This window comes from Garra rufa, chromosome 21, assembly GCF_049309525.1.
Source record: "Garra rufa chromosome 21, GarRuf1.0, whole genome shotgun sequence".
In the NCBI taxonomy this organism is placed as follows: Eukaryota; Metazoa; Chordata; class Actinopteri; order Cypriniformes; family Cyprinidae; genus Garra; species Garra rufa.
Window position 1 is genome coordinate 24,833,316 of NC_133381.1, and position 15,450 is coordinate 24,848,765.

Here is a 15,450-nt window from a genome sequence, read left to right on the forward strand (position 1 = left end):
GGGGCCGACCGACAGAGGCGGAGCAGATGGCGGAGGAGCCCGAGGCGGAGACGGAGAGCCGATGATCCGGGGTGACGCCGAGGATCCGGAGGGCCAAGGTGGAGCAGGCTCTGGCGCCCGAGGCGGATGGCGGAGTCCCGGAGATCCGCGGCGGAGCCGGAGCGACAGAGGATGGAGGCTGTGCCCGCAGGAAGGAGGAGTCCCAAGGAGCCGGTGGGACGGCGCGACGAGGCACAGCCGGAGGAGCAGAGTCCTGAGGAGCCGATGGGGTGACGACTGACCAGGGCGGAGCCGGAAAGACGATGGAGCCCGGTGGAGCTGGTGGATCGACGGGCGACGGTGGAGAGGAGGGCGTCGAGAGCCGTGGTGGAACCGCGGGGTCGAAGGGCCGAGGCGGAGTCCAGGACTCGGAGGCTGGAGGCGGAGCTGAGGAATCCTCCAGCCGAGACGCCGATGGAAGCTGGCAGTCCCGCGGCGAGCCCACTGCACAGGTGGATGACTGAGGGTGAGCAGGGGGACTGACAGGTGATAGCGGAGATTCAGGAAGGCTGGGCGAAATCAGCGATGACTCTGGACGACTGGACGGAACCAGCGGAGATTCAGGACGGCTGGACGGGACCAGCGGAGACTCAGGCATAGGCAGAAGAGGGCGGGTGGGTGGGAAGTTCAGGCAGGCCAGTGGTTCTGTGGAAAAGTCTATTAAGTCCCCAGAGTGTTGCTCATTCTCACCCCCAGTGGTGGTGCAGTGGGCAGGGCTCTCTGTAGCCCTCTCTTGCTCCACGTCACACTCCACCGTCGCGGATGTAGCAGTCGGCTCTCGCACCTGGTCCGATGGGTCCGGCTCTGGCTCTGTCGCTCTCGGCTCGGGCTCTCCATCGTCGGTGGGCTCGGGCTGCAACTCCGCTTGTCGGGGTGATGTTGGGCTGGGTTCTGGGTCTGGAGTGGGGCTGGTGTCATCCTTCGCGGTCAACGAAGCTCTGCTGGACACCAGCACCCACTCGATGTAGTCGGCGAGGCTCTCCCGAGGACCCTCCCCGGACAGCTGCCTCTGGATGTTATCATTAAGTCCCACGCGGTAGAACGTGCATAGGCAACTGTCCGGGTAGTGCGTAAACGGGGCGAGGAATATAAAGTCTCTGGTGTGGTCCTCGAGAGAGCGGTTCCCCTGCTTCAGGAGGAGAATGAGGACGGCGGGATCATTCATGACGGGGGAAGAAAAAAAAATAAACTAAACACTGATACAAAAAAAACGGAAAATAAACGCAGGGGAAGACGCCGTGAATTTTTTTTTTTGGGTCGGTCTTTCTGTCACGCGGGTGTGCAGGACGAGACGAGACGATAGACGAGATTTACAATCAACAATAAATTTAATAGAAATCTCCAAGATGAACAAGGCAGGAACAGGCAGGAACACAGAGGGCTTTCACACACATCCAGGAAACGTTAAAGACCGACAAAAGACTAAACTCAAAGACAGACTTATAAAGGGCAACTAATTATCAAACACAGGTGACACAGATGACTAATGATTACAAGGACAGGTGAAACAGATAATGGCTAAACACAGGGCTAAACCAAATGAACACAGAATGGCAGGGGAAGACAATGGGAGAAACCAATGACAGACGGGGTTGTGACAGGTGTATGTAAACTTTTGACTTCAACTGAAGCTAATGAACAATATTTCTTTCTTTCTTCAGGACAATCTTGGGCAAATATTACATTCCCAATATTACATTCCCATACATATCCCAACTGATGTCTTTTTGTACAGTCTGCTGTGATCTTACCTGCCCTTGGCTTTAAGGTGATTGGCTGAATTTCATTAGAGCTTTGTTCACTAGAGAGCGCTGATTTCTCCTGTCTAAAATGATATGTACTGTCTGACGCTGATCTGTGGTACATAAGCACACACACACATACATTACAAACTATATGAAAGCATATAACACTAAAAAAATAATTGAAAACACAGTCAGCTAAGAGGCTCTTTGCAGCGCTACATACAGAATCAGCTTTAATGCTATGAAAACTGACCTAAACACACACATACTATAGCTCACATTCAAATTCAATTCAGCCATGCTGTACACACACACACACAGACCTGAGATAGCGGATTGCTCGCATGTCCTCACTGTAGCTCGCAGAAAACAGTTATGAAACAAGAATTTAGTTCATGAAACACACAGGCAGAGAAATGAAGACTTTCAGTTCTTATACACGGTAAGTTTACAGTAAAAGAGTAAAATGATGCGATGAAGGCACAGAATCAAGGCGAAGCAGACAAAACCTATTGTATTCCAACATATTGTAGAGCCTCTAACTACTATAATTTCTCTCTCTCAATGATGTTTTAACAACAAACATGAAATGAGAGATTTGAAATGCCTCTACAGAGCCCCAGAAAGCAATATAGTGATAGTTTAAAAAGCAATATAGTGATTATAGACGCGTCTGAGGATATTCAGACAAACTCACCTGAAGGATAGAGAGCGGACTGAAGCTGCCACCCTGCCCAAAAGAGAATGTTTGTTTTTCTCTTCCTCTTCGTCCTCTTCCTCCTCCTTCTGAAAGTAAGGAATTGATAAGATTGATGAGATGTTTGGAAAAACCCAATGTCACCGCAGAGAGTGACTCATGTGGCGAGTGTGTTTTTTTTTGTGTGGGTGTACATATTAGGTGTGTAACAGTTAATGAGCGCATTTTCATGTCTTGTGAATGATCGTGGTAAGGTTGTGGCATGTATAATTGCTTTTATGTGTCTTTTTCCTGTAAGGATGTGTGCTAGTGCCTGTTTTTGTGTTTATTAAGCAATACTTTGTGGGCAGTAATAGTTCAAGATTTTTTTTAAAGGGATAGTAAGACCTTCGTTCATCTTCGGGAACACAGATTAAGATATTTTTGATGAAATCCAAGAGCTTTCTGACCCTTCATAGACAGAAAGGGTACTACCACTGTCAAGGCACAAAAAATTTATGTTCAACCTTAACTTTTTGAAGCTTTTTGTGCGCAAAGAACACAAAAATAACGACTTTATTCAATTATTTACTACCCTTTTTGTCAATGAAGGGCCAGAGAGCTTTCGGATTTAATCAAATTCAATAATAATTCATGTTTCGAAGATGAACGAAGGTCTTGCGGGTTTAGAGCGACTTAAGGGGGGGTAATTAATGACAGAATTTTATTTTTGGGTGAACTATCCCGTTAAAAAAACATTAAAATATTATTGCTTAATAAACACAAACACAAGCACTGGCACACAGTTTTACAAGAAAAAATATATATTTTTAAAAAAGTACTACCTTAAAAAAATACAGTAGTATATCGATGATACTAAAACACCACTGGAATGTTCTTGATAGCTCACAAATTTATGTGAAAAAGTCTTGAGTCTGAATTCATCAGTATGTGAAGGGTCTGCTAAGGATCTGTGTGTTTTTCTGAGCTCCTTGCACATCCCCGTGGATCAGTCCCTCAGGGTGACCAACAGACCCGATCATTTTAAACGCCACATGACTTCTACATCACACACTGTCCTACTGAGTGTTTGCAGTCACAGGAGACTGAATCGTAGGAAGTCGCTGTTGTCATGGCAATGCTTTTAATGCACGAGAAGTTCAAATGAAAATTAGATTGTCTGTTTCGTTTTCAAAATGTGTATTTTAGTATGCATGTCTGAGTCTGTATGTGTGAGAGAGTATGTATTCATTTCAGCGTCACAAAGAGGAAATGTGTGTATTGCTTTTCAAACAAGCGCAACCACATGTGACGTGTGAACATGTGACTTTCATAAATCTGTTGCAAAGCAACCACTAAAAGAACCAACAATGTAAAACGCTTGCAGCACCTCATATGAGACTCATGTGTTCATTTTCTAACTGGTTATTAACACTGTCAAAACACTTTGGGATTGTTCAGAAGATTTCTACAGACCAGATTCAAAGCACATCCATCTTTGATTAGAAATCTGATATTTGTTGTCATTTATTACTACCTGAAAGTATATTAATCTACACTCACTCTTTCATCATATAGGACCCACACTGCCATTTAAAAGTTTGGGATCAGTAAGGTTTAAAAAAAATTTTTTTTAAAGTCTCTTATGTTCATCAAAGTTCCATTTATTTGATCAAACATACAGAAAAAAAGTAATAACAGAGTAATTTAAAATAACAAATTTCTATTTTAATATACTTTAAAATATAATTTATTTCTGTGATGTAAAGCTGAATTTTCATCAGCTGTAACAATTTTCAGCGTCACAGAATCCTTCAGAAATCATCCTCATTTGCTGAATTATTATTATCAGTGCTGGAAACAGTTGTGCTGCTTAATATTTTTTTTGGAACCTGTGATATTTATTTCAGAATGCTTTGATGAATAAGAAGTTACAATATAGGTCTTTACTATCACTTTTTATCAATTGAACTCATCCTTGCTGAATGAAAGTATTGATTTCTTTCAGAGAAAGAAAGAAAGAAAATTACTGTCCCCAAACTTTGAACGGTATATTGTTACAAAAGATTTATTTTGTTTTTTAATATTTTAATCATCAAAGAGTCTTGAAAAAAGTATAATAGCTTTTAAAAAAATATTAAGTAGCACAACTGTTTTCAACATTGATAATAAATCTGCATATTAGAATGATTTCTGAAGGATCATTTGACACTGAAGACTGAAGTAATGATGTTGAAAATTCAGCTTTGCATCACAGGAATAAATTATATTTTAAAGTATATTAAAATAGGAAACCCACAATTTTAAACCGCAATAATATTTCACAATATTACTGTTTTTCTGTATTTTTTTTTTATCAAATACACGCAGCCTTGATGAGCAGAAAAGACTGTTGTTAAAAAAACAATAAAAATCTTACTGATCCCAAACTTTTGAATAGCAGCGACATAAGTGAAATGACATAAGCTAAAATTGTATAAAAAGTTATAATTATGGCAACCTTGACTTTTTATGTAACAATTTCAAATTTTATGTCAATTATGATTTACTAAAGCATGATTGTTTTCCTATGTGCCAGAAATGGGTTTCCATAGAAGTCATGATAGTGAAAATGTACAGTGTTTTATCCTTTCTTTCCAGTGACAGTTAACTCAGTTGTTGTTTGAGGGCAATGAGTTCATTTGCAAAATAACAGTGTGGACTTTCAGTCCTAAAGTTCAAATTTGATAACCAAATCAGATGTGTATCCAGCAGCGTTAACAAAGCTGACATACCCCTACAGCCAAAAAAAAAAATATATTTCAGTGTTTTTGGGCTAAACTGCTAGTATAAAAGTAGTATTTTAATATATGTATATATGTAATATCAACAGCTATTTTGAAAATGTTTAAAGTGGCATATGTACAGGCAAAGGATAAGCCTGTAGTACCTCAGACTTGGCTCGGCTCTCCTTGCGTTTCAGGTACCCTGGAAGCCTCTTCAAAACCAGAGTGACTCCATTTGGATTTTCCTCTAGTTTTTTAACAAGGTTTGCCCGGCTCCAACCAACCTGAAATAGAATGCATAAATTACACTGCAAGAAATAAATGTATATTTAAATCCAAAATAGTGTTTCTTTTGCACCTAATGTTGTTGCTGCACCAATCCATGGGTCATTTTCACAAAACTGTGCTAGATTAATCTTTTTTTAATCATGTAATTTAAAATCAATTTAAAATAACCGTTGTTTTTCTTCTGTTCCTATCAGTAATTACAGGACACTGGGCCACAAACATTGATAATCCAAATTAGTGGACAAAAGACATCTGCTCAAATCCGAATCCAGCAGGCAGGTCATCAAATGGATGGACGAGTCTTACTGTGCCAACCCGGGGCTTCAGCCCCTCTCATTAAAACCCTGTCTAATTTCTATCCTTACAGCAGTCTTTATGCAAATAACACCAGTATATCACTATTAGTACAGTTAAACATCATTAGCGTTGAACTGTTATTACTCACCACTATCTGTCCGTTGACCTGAATGACCTCATCTCCCGCTAAAATCTTCTCACAGATCTCTGTAGGAGACTGTAAAACAGAATGTATGGTTATGTACAACACAGTGTTCTACTGAATATTTCAGCACCAAAACACCACTACCAATAAAAATACCAAACGAATGATTGAAATGGCTTAGAAAATTGAATAGCCCATTCAAACTGGCACAAGCCCCTTTTTGAACCAAGTGGATTTTGAAAGCAACATCAATATCTTTAAAGTAGTCCTATTATACTCTTTTACAAAGTCTTTATTTTGTTTTGGGAGTGCACTAGAACATGCTGTCATGCTTGGTGGTTCGAAAAATGCATTTTTTACATAATTTACATTATTACAATAGCTTTCTCCCCAGGCTGGCACAAATGGCTCGATTAGCTCCGGGTTTGATGAACGCCCGCCTTTCAAAAAGCTAAATGTGTTGTGATTGGTTAGCAGTCCCACTGCATTGTGATTGGCGAAAAGCTTAGACAGCATTTTAGTCCTGCCACGCCTCTTTCCAAAGCAACAAGTTCCGTGTACAACTGTTAGCACAAGCTAGATTAAATTGATTCTTACGATTTATATGTGGATGTTTTTCTTAAAAAAGAAAAAATCGGTTCGGTTCGGTTTTTGTATGCAATTTAGTACCCTTGTTGTCTATGAAGAGTCAGAGAACTCTCGGACTTAATCAAATTCAATAATAATTTGTGTTCCGAAGATAAACGAAGGTCTTGCAGGTTTAGAACGACTTGATGGTGAGTAATTAATGACATATTTTACATTATTACAATAGCTTTCTCCCCAGCCTGGCACAAATGGCTTGATTAGTTAAGGGTTTGATGAAGGCCTGCCTTTCGGAAAACCAAATGTGTTGTGATTGGTTAGCAGTCCCACTGTGTTGCGATTGGCGAACAGCTTAGATGACGTTTTATTCCTGCCACACCCCTTTCCAAAGCAGCAAGAGAAACACCAGTCTATGGCTTTCTAAAGCTTGGGAGTGGCAGAATAATTTTTAATATAACTCTAACTGCATTCGTCTAAAAGAAGGAAGTTATATACACCTAGGATGCATGGAGGGTGAGTAAATAATATGCTACAGTAGTGTTGGTCCTATCTTCAGCCTGCGAGATCGCTGATACATGATATTATCATTATTGTGCTAATTTATTTAATTATTTACATGCCTGAAAGCAGCTTCCACATAAGGCTAGTGAAGCTATCTACACTGCATGATGAATAAATCTCTTAGCACACACTGCACACATCTACAGCGCGGCTTCGACACGGCAACCGATGATCATCACTCTAGTTAATGCTTGTGTTTACATCAGCCGCGGCTCCACAAGTGTTTCGACCCTCTATACCACACACATCAATGGCACTGCTCTGATACGGCGACCGGAGCAGATTGCGGCCACTTTAGTTAATGCTTGCATTTATACCAGCCTCCCTGCGGCTCACTGAAGCATCCCAGAAGCGGCTGTCCATGCTACATCGCTAAATGTAGGCTATCCCCCACCAATTATATTCTAATGGACTGCGTTGTGACATCATAACATCTGTAAAACAAACACTGTAGTCCAAAGGAGCCGTTTGTTGTAGTTCTTGAAAAGGGATTTTTGAAAAATGAAATATCTCCCTTTGGAATGGACTTTGAGATTTGTAACTTTGTAGATGTTTTTTTATGCCCAAACATACGCACCACACACTGACTAAAATTCAAAAAGTGAAAAAGCATAACAGGACCCCTTTAAGACTGGATGATTATAATGCACTGCCGTACAAAACGTTGGGTCATTATTATGTAAAAAACTGTTTTTGGACAGTACTGAATAGCAATTCCCATATAAATTTTAACCTTGTTGGGAATTTTTTTTTGGTCCCCATGAGAAAACAAGCTTATAAATCATACAGACTGATCTTTTAAAAATCTAAAACAGCAGACAGTTTTGTGTGAGAGCTAGGTTTAGAGGTAGGGCTGGGGTAAGAGGACAGAAAATACAGTTTGTAGAGAATAAAAATGATTTTGACTATGGAATGTCCTCATAAAACACTGAAACCCAATATGTGTGTGTGAGACTAAATATGGCTCTCTTTGAATTCAATGACAGATGAAACTAAAAGAGATGACATCATAACTCCCCTCTTCTCCTATTTCTGACCCTAATGTGCAAAAAATTCAAACCCACGATTCTTGTTTTAAGTGAGTCCAGACACCTTTAAACTAGCCTGCTTTTTTCCATAAGAGAAAGTTAACCTTTAGTTCACTCTATTCTGAGGCAATTCATTTATGGGATCATTACCTACACACACACCCAGCAGATAATTTAATGAATGAAATGAATGATTTGTGTCTGTTTATGCACTAAATTTCTTTCTAACTAAATACCATAAGAAAACAAAATGATACTTTTCAATCTCAGTAAAATATATGAAGCGCTGGGGTACCATCAACCTCTCCTACCTCTGCTGCTGTTCCAGTGACAAAATGATTTCTGGATCCTGTGGTGGTGATCTCAATTCCCTATGTGAAAGAAATAATGTGCATATCAAGCCAAGAATATCTTCGACCTCAGCTAAACTAGAATTCAATGGATTTGATATTGGCTCCTATAAGCAAGATGAGAATCTGGGCTGGTAATTGGTCCATGAACCCTGCTGGTTTGCTTTAATATTCAGCCCTCCTGCCAGCATTGTAGCAAGAAATTCAAAAGGAGAACTGAGGGAGCGGTCCTGGTCAATGAATCGACTGCTGTATCGGATGTCAGCCCACGTTGGATCTATATAGTATTGACTGTGCTGAAAATGTGCTATAAGTACAGAGACCTGCTGTCTTAAGAGATAATGAACCAGTACGTTCCATCCTCAGGCTAAATGAACCTTTTAGTATCTGTCAGATCAATAATAATCAATCACGTCCAATTATTATATTCTTTCAAACTTGTTTTCTCCAATGCCAGCTCATTATGTTACAAAAATACAGACCTAATGAGTTTGCCCACAACCTCTCTCCAGAAAACAGCAAAGGCTGGTCTCACTTGGCAAGAATCACAAGTATTTTCTTTGTCTTTCCTTTGTCAATAAACTACAGGATACTGAACAGTGTAAAACCCTGTTATTGGATTTCCTTGAATGGTTTGTGGATGACTGCCAGTGTAATCATACATGTTGCATTGTGTGTTTTGGATCTGATTTAAAGACATGCAAAACATAAACGCCCCAAATTCACTTCAAACATGTCAAAAATTATATAAAGACTATTTGAGTCTTCAGAGTATGACTGTTCTTAAACAAACCAGGGCAAATTTAAACCAATCAATGCTTTTTAATTGAATAATTTAACAGTCTACAGACACATTACAGAAGAACGTCTCTTTGTGGAGCTGCCAAGTGTTTGTGTCGAAGGTACAGGAAGGAAGAGCTTTACATAATTAAACTCTCTTTAAATAGCTTCACCCTTAGCAACATATTAGCTGAATACAATACAAAGTGAAGGATTGTCTGAGTTGAAATGACTTAAGCCGTGTTTAGAGAAGGAGATGAAAAAGACAGAGAGGGAAAAAGATGATGTTAAAATTAAGATTTTGTTTAAGGCGAGACACTGCAGGTGAATGGGGTAAAAAAAAAGAACTAATAGTTATCACCTTACTTACTCAGTTAATTGATTATATTGATAATCGCAAACATTTATTGTATTACAAGTTTTTTTTTAAATGTTAGGTTTAAATATGCAAATTAGGCATTATTTAATAAAATATGTGCTAATTTGCATACAGTTTTAGTATAAAAATCTAAACACTGGATCAAGTCAGTTTCACAATTCTTGTTTCATTTTTTTGACAAACTAAAGTCAAATGTTTTTACAGAGTGGATTTTAGGTATCTCATTTTGTCACTCCATAATTCAGAAAAAACTTAGAACAGACAGAAAACAATGGTTTTTTTTTTGTTTTTTTTCAATTTTTGGGGGAATAAAATGTTGTATAAAATGAAGCAAATTATGAACAAATCCCTCTGTAAAAACCTTCAGAATATAGACAGGAATAAAAATGTAAAGTTTGATGTGCCTAAGTGTTACTGAAGTGGAGATCTATGGCTCAGTGTAGGAGAAAAAATGGCCTTTACAAATATGTATTGTAATTGAAACCTGTTGACACAAACAGATAAAGTGAAACACTTAACAGTGTCTTTTGGGTGTTTTCTTTCCACTAGTCTGAAAAAACACTTTATGAAACACCAAAAGGCCCAAAATCTCAAAATTCACAGGTGCATGAAAAAACAGTGTATTTGCCTGCAGTGTCTCCCCTTAACCTCCATCTGTACTTCTATACTAAGCATGATTAGTTCTTTACCATTTGCCAAACTTTAGTGTACATTTAGCAGCGGCAAAGTATCCAACTAAATGTTGAATACAGAAAATTACTTAAACCTTTGACATTTTAAAAATGATTTTTCAAAGTTAAAAATAAAACACTAGAGTACGTTTTGCAACATACTTTTCTACTTTACAATTTAATGTTTAATTTGATAAGTTATTTGCAAAATGTCTGACTAAAAAAAGTTTCACAGCCAGTTCTTTCAAGGTGAACACCACAGAAAAATATGGAATGCAACTGGACAATGAAAGAAGATGAAATAGAGAAAGGATGAATTACTGTAAAGAAATGAAGTTATAAATGATAAAATGCATTACCACTTGATCTCCTGGTGAGGCTGGGACCAGGTCAACACTTTCCAGCTGAGCAGTATGGGTAAGAAGAGGCAATGGAGTAACGGTCAAAATCTCATCACACACTGCTACCAACTGACGACACTAGAGAGAGAGACAGAAATAAAAAGGTGTCAGGTGGAAGATGGACCATCTCTTCTGAAGTAATGAATAAAATCACACATATTATTGGAATATAAAGGGCTATGTAGGCTACACTACCATTTAACTGTCTGGTGGTAACTGAACAACAGTGACAGACATTTATAAAGTTACAAAAGCTGTTCATTTGAGTTTTGTATTAATGAAATAATCTAGAAAAATTGTATCATGGTTTAGCTTAAGCTTAAAGGAATACTCCACTTTTTTTGGAAATAGGCTCATTCTCCAACTCCCCCCAAGTTAATAAGTTGAGTTTTACCGTTTTGAAATCCATTCAGCCGTTCTCCTGTTCTGGCGATATCACTTTTAGCATAGCTTAGCATAGATCATTGAATCCTATTAGACCAATAGCATCACATTAAAAAATGACCAACGAGTTTCGATATTTGTCCTATTTAAAACTTTACTCTTCTGTAGTAATATCGTGTACTAAGACCGGTGGAAATGCAAAGCTTCAATTTTCTAGGCTGATAAGATTAGGAACTTCACTCCCATTCCGGCGTAATAGTCAAGGAAGTTTGCTGCCGTAATAAGGCTGAAGCAGGAGCAGTAATACACGCAGCACATGTGCAAATGCTAAACTAGCTGGGAACTCATTTCTGATAATACTCCGCCTGCTAAAAGTGATATCGCCAGAACAGGAGAACGGCTGAATGGATTTCAAAACGGTAAAATCAACTTATTAACTCGGGGGGAGATGGAGAATGAGCCTATTTCCAAAAAAAGTGGAGTGTTCCTTTAAGAGACTGACCTCATGACAAATGTAAGTGTAAATGTAAATTAAATTATGAATACCATAATAGAATATTGAAGGAATGTTCCAGAATCAATACAAGTTCAGCTTTATAAACACATCTGTGGCTCTTGTTTACCACATCAAATAAATCTTTAACTATAAATTAAATTCACATTTACAGCAAGTACAGTACTGGAAGCCTAATAAAGTATTGCCCTGGGATAATGTTAAAATATACATTGCAGTCTCAATGATGAAAGGATGAATCATAAAACTTAAATTCAAAAGTTCAAACATCACACTTTTAATATTTAATAAAGTACTGTAACACAAATGCAAGCTGTACATTTGCTTACAACCTTGTTAGTTCATTACACTACTGAAAATGTCATTCTATGGTAATTAACAGCATATCCACATTTTAGGGGAAAGTGGGGTGAGTTGTGCCAGTTTTTACTCAAAGTGACTTTATAGTGAAGCCATGACAGTAATCCCTCCGATTTAAGCATGTACATATATTTCAGGATGTGGTGCATCCCCGGAAACAATAACTTTGGATCTGAAATAAACTGATTCAGAATTATAGCTTTCAGAAAAAAAGTGGTCCCGTGGCACAACTTGCCCCCGGTGCGGGGTAAGTTGTGCCTTTGGGGAGAATACAGTGGGGTAAAGTGTGCCAGTGATTATTTAAGTTAAAAAGAACATTTTAATGTCATGAACTGTAATGCTATATAAAATCAAGACAAATTCAATACAAAATTGCTAATTTAAGGTTTATTTAGATATCGTTACCCTACTAAACTATTGGCATGTCATATTTTCTACTTTTTCATAAAACACAAAAAAACTCAAATACACAATATATGATATTTGTGAATAATCAGAACGCTGCCTGTTAACAAAACGCTGTCTGTCAATTATGTAACATATAGGAAAGAAGTTACTTTCTTATGAACTTTTCTGAACATCCCATTTTTACTTTTGCCACTTAAAAAAGGACAAACAGCAGGTAAATCAAACACTGATGAGGCAGATTATCCCCTGTGGGTATGTGGGTCTAGATCATGGATGCCCAACCCTGTTCCTGGAGATCTACCATCCTACAAAGTTCAGCTCCAACCCTAATCAAACACCCCTGAACCAGCTAATTAATCTCTTGGTAGCATGTGATAATTACAGACAGCTGTGTTGGAGCAGGACTGGACCCAAGTCTGCAGGTAGATCTCCAGGAACAGGGTTGGTCAGCCCTGGTCTAGATCCGGACTATTACTTAACATCCCACTGGCACAACTTAACCCTGCCCCTTTGGCACAAATTACCCCAGCCTGACAATTTTGAAAGACTAGCATGATCCCGCAGTTTAGAGCTAACATAATGCTAACTGTATAGACTCACTGTGTAGCCTACTAAAGCACTAAAACATGTGTGAAATATTTTCAAACGTGTCTATAATTGTTCAGACGCAACAATCAAAAAACCTCGATCATATACATTTTACTTTGAAAGGCAAAAAACAGTTTTTTGAGCTAAAATGTGCTTAGCCCTCATGCCATGTGTCTCTCTTCTTTGAGGGATGGGTAAATTGGATGGCTCTACAAAAGTATGTGGTCACATGACCAATTTCTTCTATGGTTTCCGAGAAACAAGGGGTGGCACAACTTCCCCACTGGCACGAATCACCCCACTCTCCTCTACTAGAGAAAGCAAGCAATTGTATGTAATTTCTGTCACTAAAATGTATTAATCTATTCATATGGACAACCAATAAAATTATAATATATGAATGTATATATACACACACACTACCAGTCAAAAGTTTATGAACAGTAAGATTTTTTTTTTAAATTTTAAGAAGTCTCTTCTGCTCACCAAGCCTGCATTTATTTTATCCAAAGTACAGCAAAACAGTAAAATTTTGAAATATTTTGCTATTTAAAATAACTGTTTTCTATTATATATATTCAAAATATATTTTAAAATATAATTTATCCCTGTGATTTCAAAGCTGAAGCATCATTACTCCAGTCATATGATCCTTCAGAAATCATTCTAATATTTTGATTTGCTGCTCAAAAAACATTTATTATTATTATTACTATGTTGAAAACAGCCGAGTAGAATTTTTCCAGGTTGCTTTGATGAATAGAAAGTTCAGAAGAACAGCATTTATCTGTAAAATGAAATATGTTGCAACATTATAAATGTCCTTATCATCACTTTTGATCAATATAAAGCATCCTAGCTAAATAAAAGTATTCATTTCTCTCATTTCTTTCCCCTAAAAATTATACTGAGTTCAAGCTTTTGAATTTTATAGTGTATAATGTTACAAAAGCATAAAAAAATGAGAATAAATGCAGATCTTTATATCTTTCTATTCATCAAAGAATCCTGAAAAAAATACTCAGCTATTTTAAGTATTGATTTTAAATGTTTTAAATGTTTCTTAATCAGCAAATCAGCATATTAGAAAGATTTCTAAAGGATCATGTGACACTGAAGACTGGAGTAATGATGCTGAAAATTTAGCTTTGAGTAAATAAATTACATCTTAAAATATATTTAATTAAAATTTTACTTAAATTGCAAACTTAGTGAACAACTTCTTTAAAAAAACATTAATCAAAAACTTTTGACTGGTAGTGTATGATTATATTAATGCAATTCAAAGAATCAAAAGACATGTAGAAAGTAAGAGTGAAAACAGAAGACCCATGATCTCTTACTATGGAGATGATGTCCTTCTCCTTTTCAAACACAGCGGTTTCCTACAGGGAAGAGAGAGAGAGAAATGAAAACATTTACTAAAAATGCAAGTGTTTCTACCCACTGAGGAGTTTGATCCAGAATTCAGACATCTATAAACACACAAGGGGAGTTCACCTAACCCACTCACTCCAGGGCTGATTCAGCTCCTTCAGCCATCTCAATGAAACACTTCCTCAAACAGAGTGACACTACACACCGCTACCATACAGCCAACCCTCAGACCGTTTAATCCACTACATGAGCTGTACAAGACCTGAGAACATGATTACAAACACACACTCATACGTAATGACTGGAACATGTAGATCGTAGTCTAATTAAAGGCTTAGGACAGCCGCCGAGGATCGGTGGCAAGAGAAAAAGCGTTTGAACCTGATTTACCGATGAGCCAGATCTTATGTAACATCCCTAAAGATAAACACTGAATCCCAGACCACCAACAGATTCACTTCAGCCAATGCGCAACTCACTCAGCTGTGAAGTTCAGTACAAATACAACCAAAACAAATAAAGGCTCATATCCAACCTCAGATCTGTTTGTATTAGCCAGAGTTAGTCCATCTGAGGCATAAAAGTATGTACTCACTGGACTCAGGTATGCGAGTGAGAGGATATGACATGACACGCAGCTGATGAATTTTGTGTGAGGTATGTGTGTTTGACACCGATGGCTCACTTCTCGTTATTTAGACAGGTCTGTCACTTCCCCTCGTGAGAAATCAACAAACACACAAACATTGAGGCTCACAAAGAGTTGTATTTGAATGCATTCATGTCCACTGGTTCATCAAAACCTAACAAGTACAGAGCAGTAGAGTTTGTTAGGGCAAGAATCACTATTACTATATTTTTTACATTTTTGGAACAAATATTAATTAATATTTACAGTTCGATACGATACAGTCAGTGTTGCTAAGTCTGCAGGCTATTTTAACACTGTTGCTGCTGGTTGCCTTTCATGTCTGCAGGTTCAAACGACCCCAATAACGTAAATGTTTAATCTCTGGAGTGCTAATTTTACAGGGGGAACCCCGCCAAAAAACGTGTATTTTACCCCCCAGGAACGCGATTTTTACAGGGGGACCCCCCAACGAAATGCG

At 38.2% G+C, this 15,450-nt stretch overlaps 1 protein-coding gene across 3 annotated transcripts in view; it reads right to left on the reverse strand.

The window, feature by feature from the left end:
* Window positions 1–15,450, reverse strand: part of cnksr1 (connector enhancer of kinase suppressor of Ras 1) — a 57,286-nt gene that overhangs the window by 17,132 nt on the left and 24,704 nt on the right. The window contains exons 5-12 of one of the 3 annotated variants that reach the window (XM_073826765.1): window positions 14,308–14,349; window positions 10,669–10,788; window positions 8,441–8,500; window positions 5,959–6,027; window positions 5,390–5,509; window positions 2,482–2,570; window positions 2,108–2,137; window positions 1,791–1,894 (exon numbers count right to left, since the gene is read on the reverse strand). In XM_073826765.1, the coding sequence (XP_073682866.1) occupies window positions 1,791–1,894; window positions 2,108–2,137; window positions 2,482–2,570; window positions 5,390–5,509; window positions 5,959–6,027; window positions 8,441–8,500; window positions 10,669–10,788; window positions 14,308–14,349 (634 nt within the window). The remainder of the gene's footprint in view (window positions 1–1,790; window positions 1,895–2,107; window positions 2,138–2,481; window positions 2,571–5,389; window positions 5,510–5,958; window positions 6,028–8,440; window positions 8,501–10,668; window positions 10,789–14,307; window positions 14,350–15,450) is intronic. The other 2 variants (XM_073826766.1, XM_073826767.1) reach the window with 2 other exon arrangements.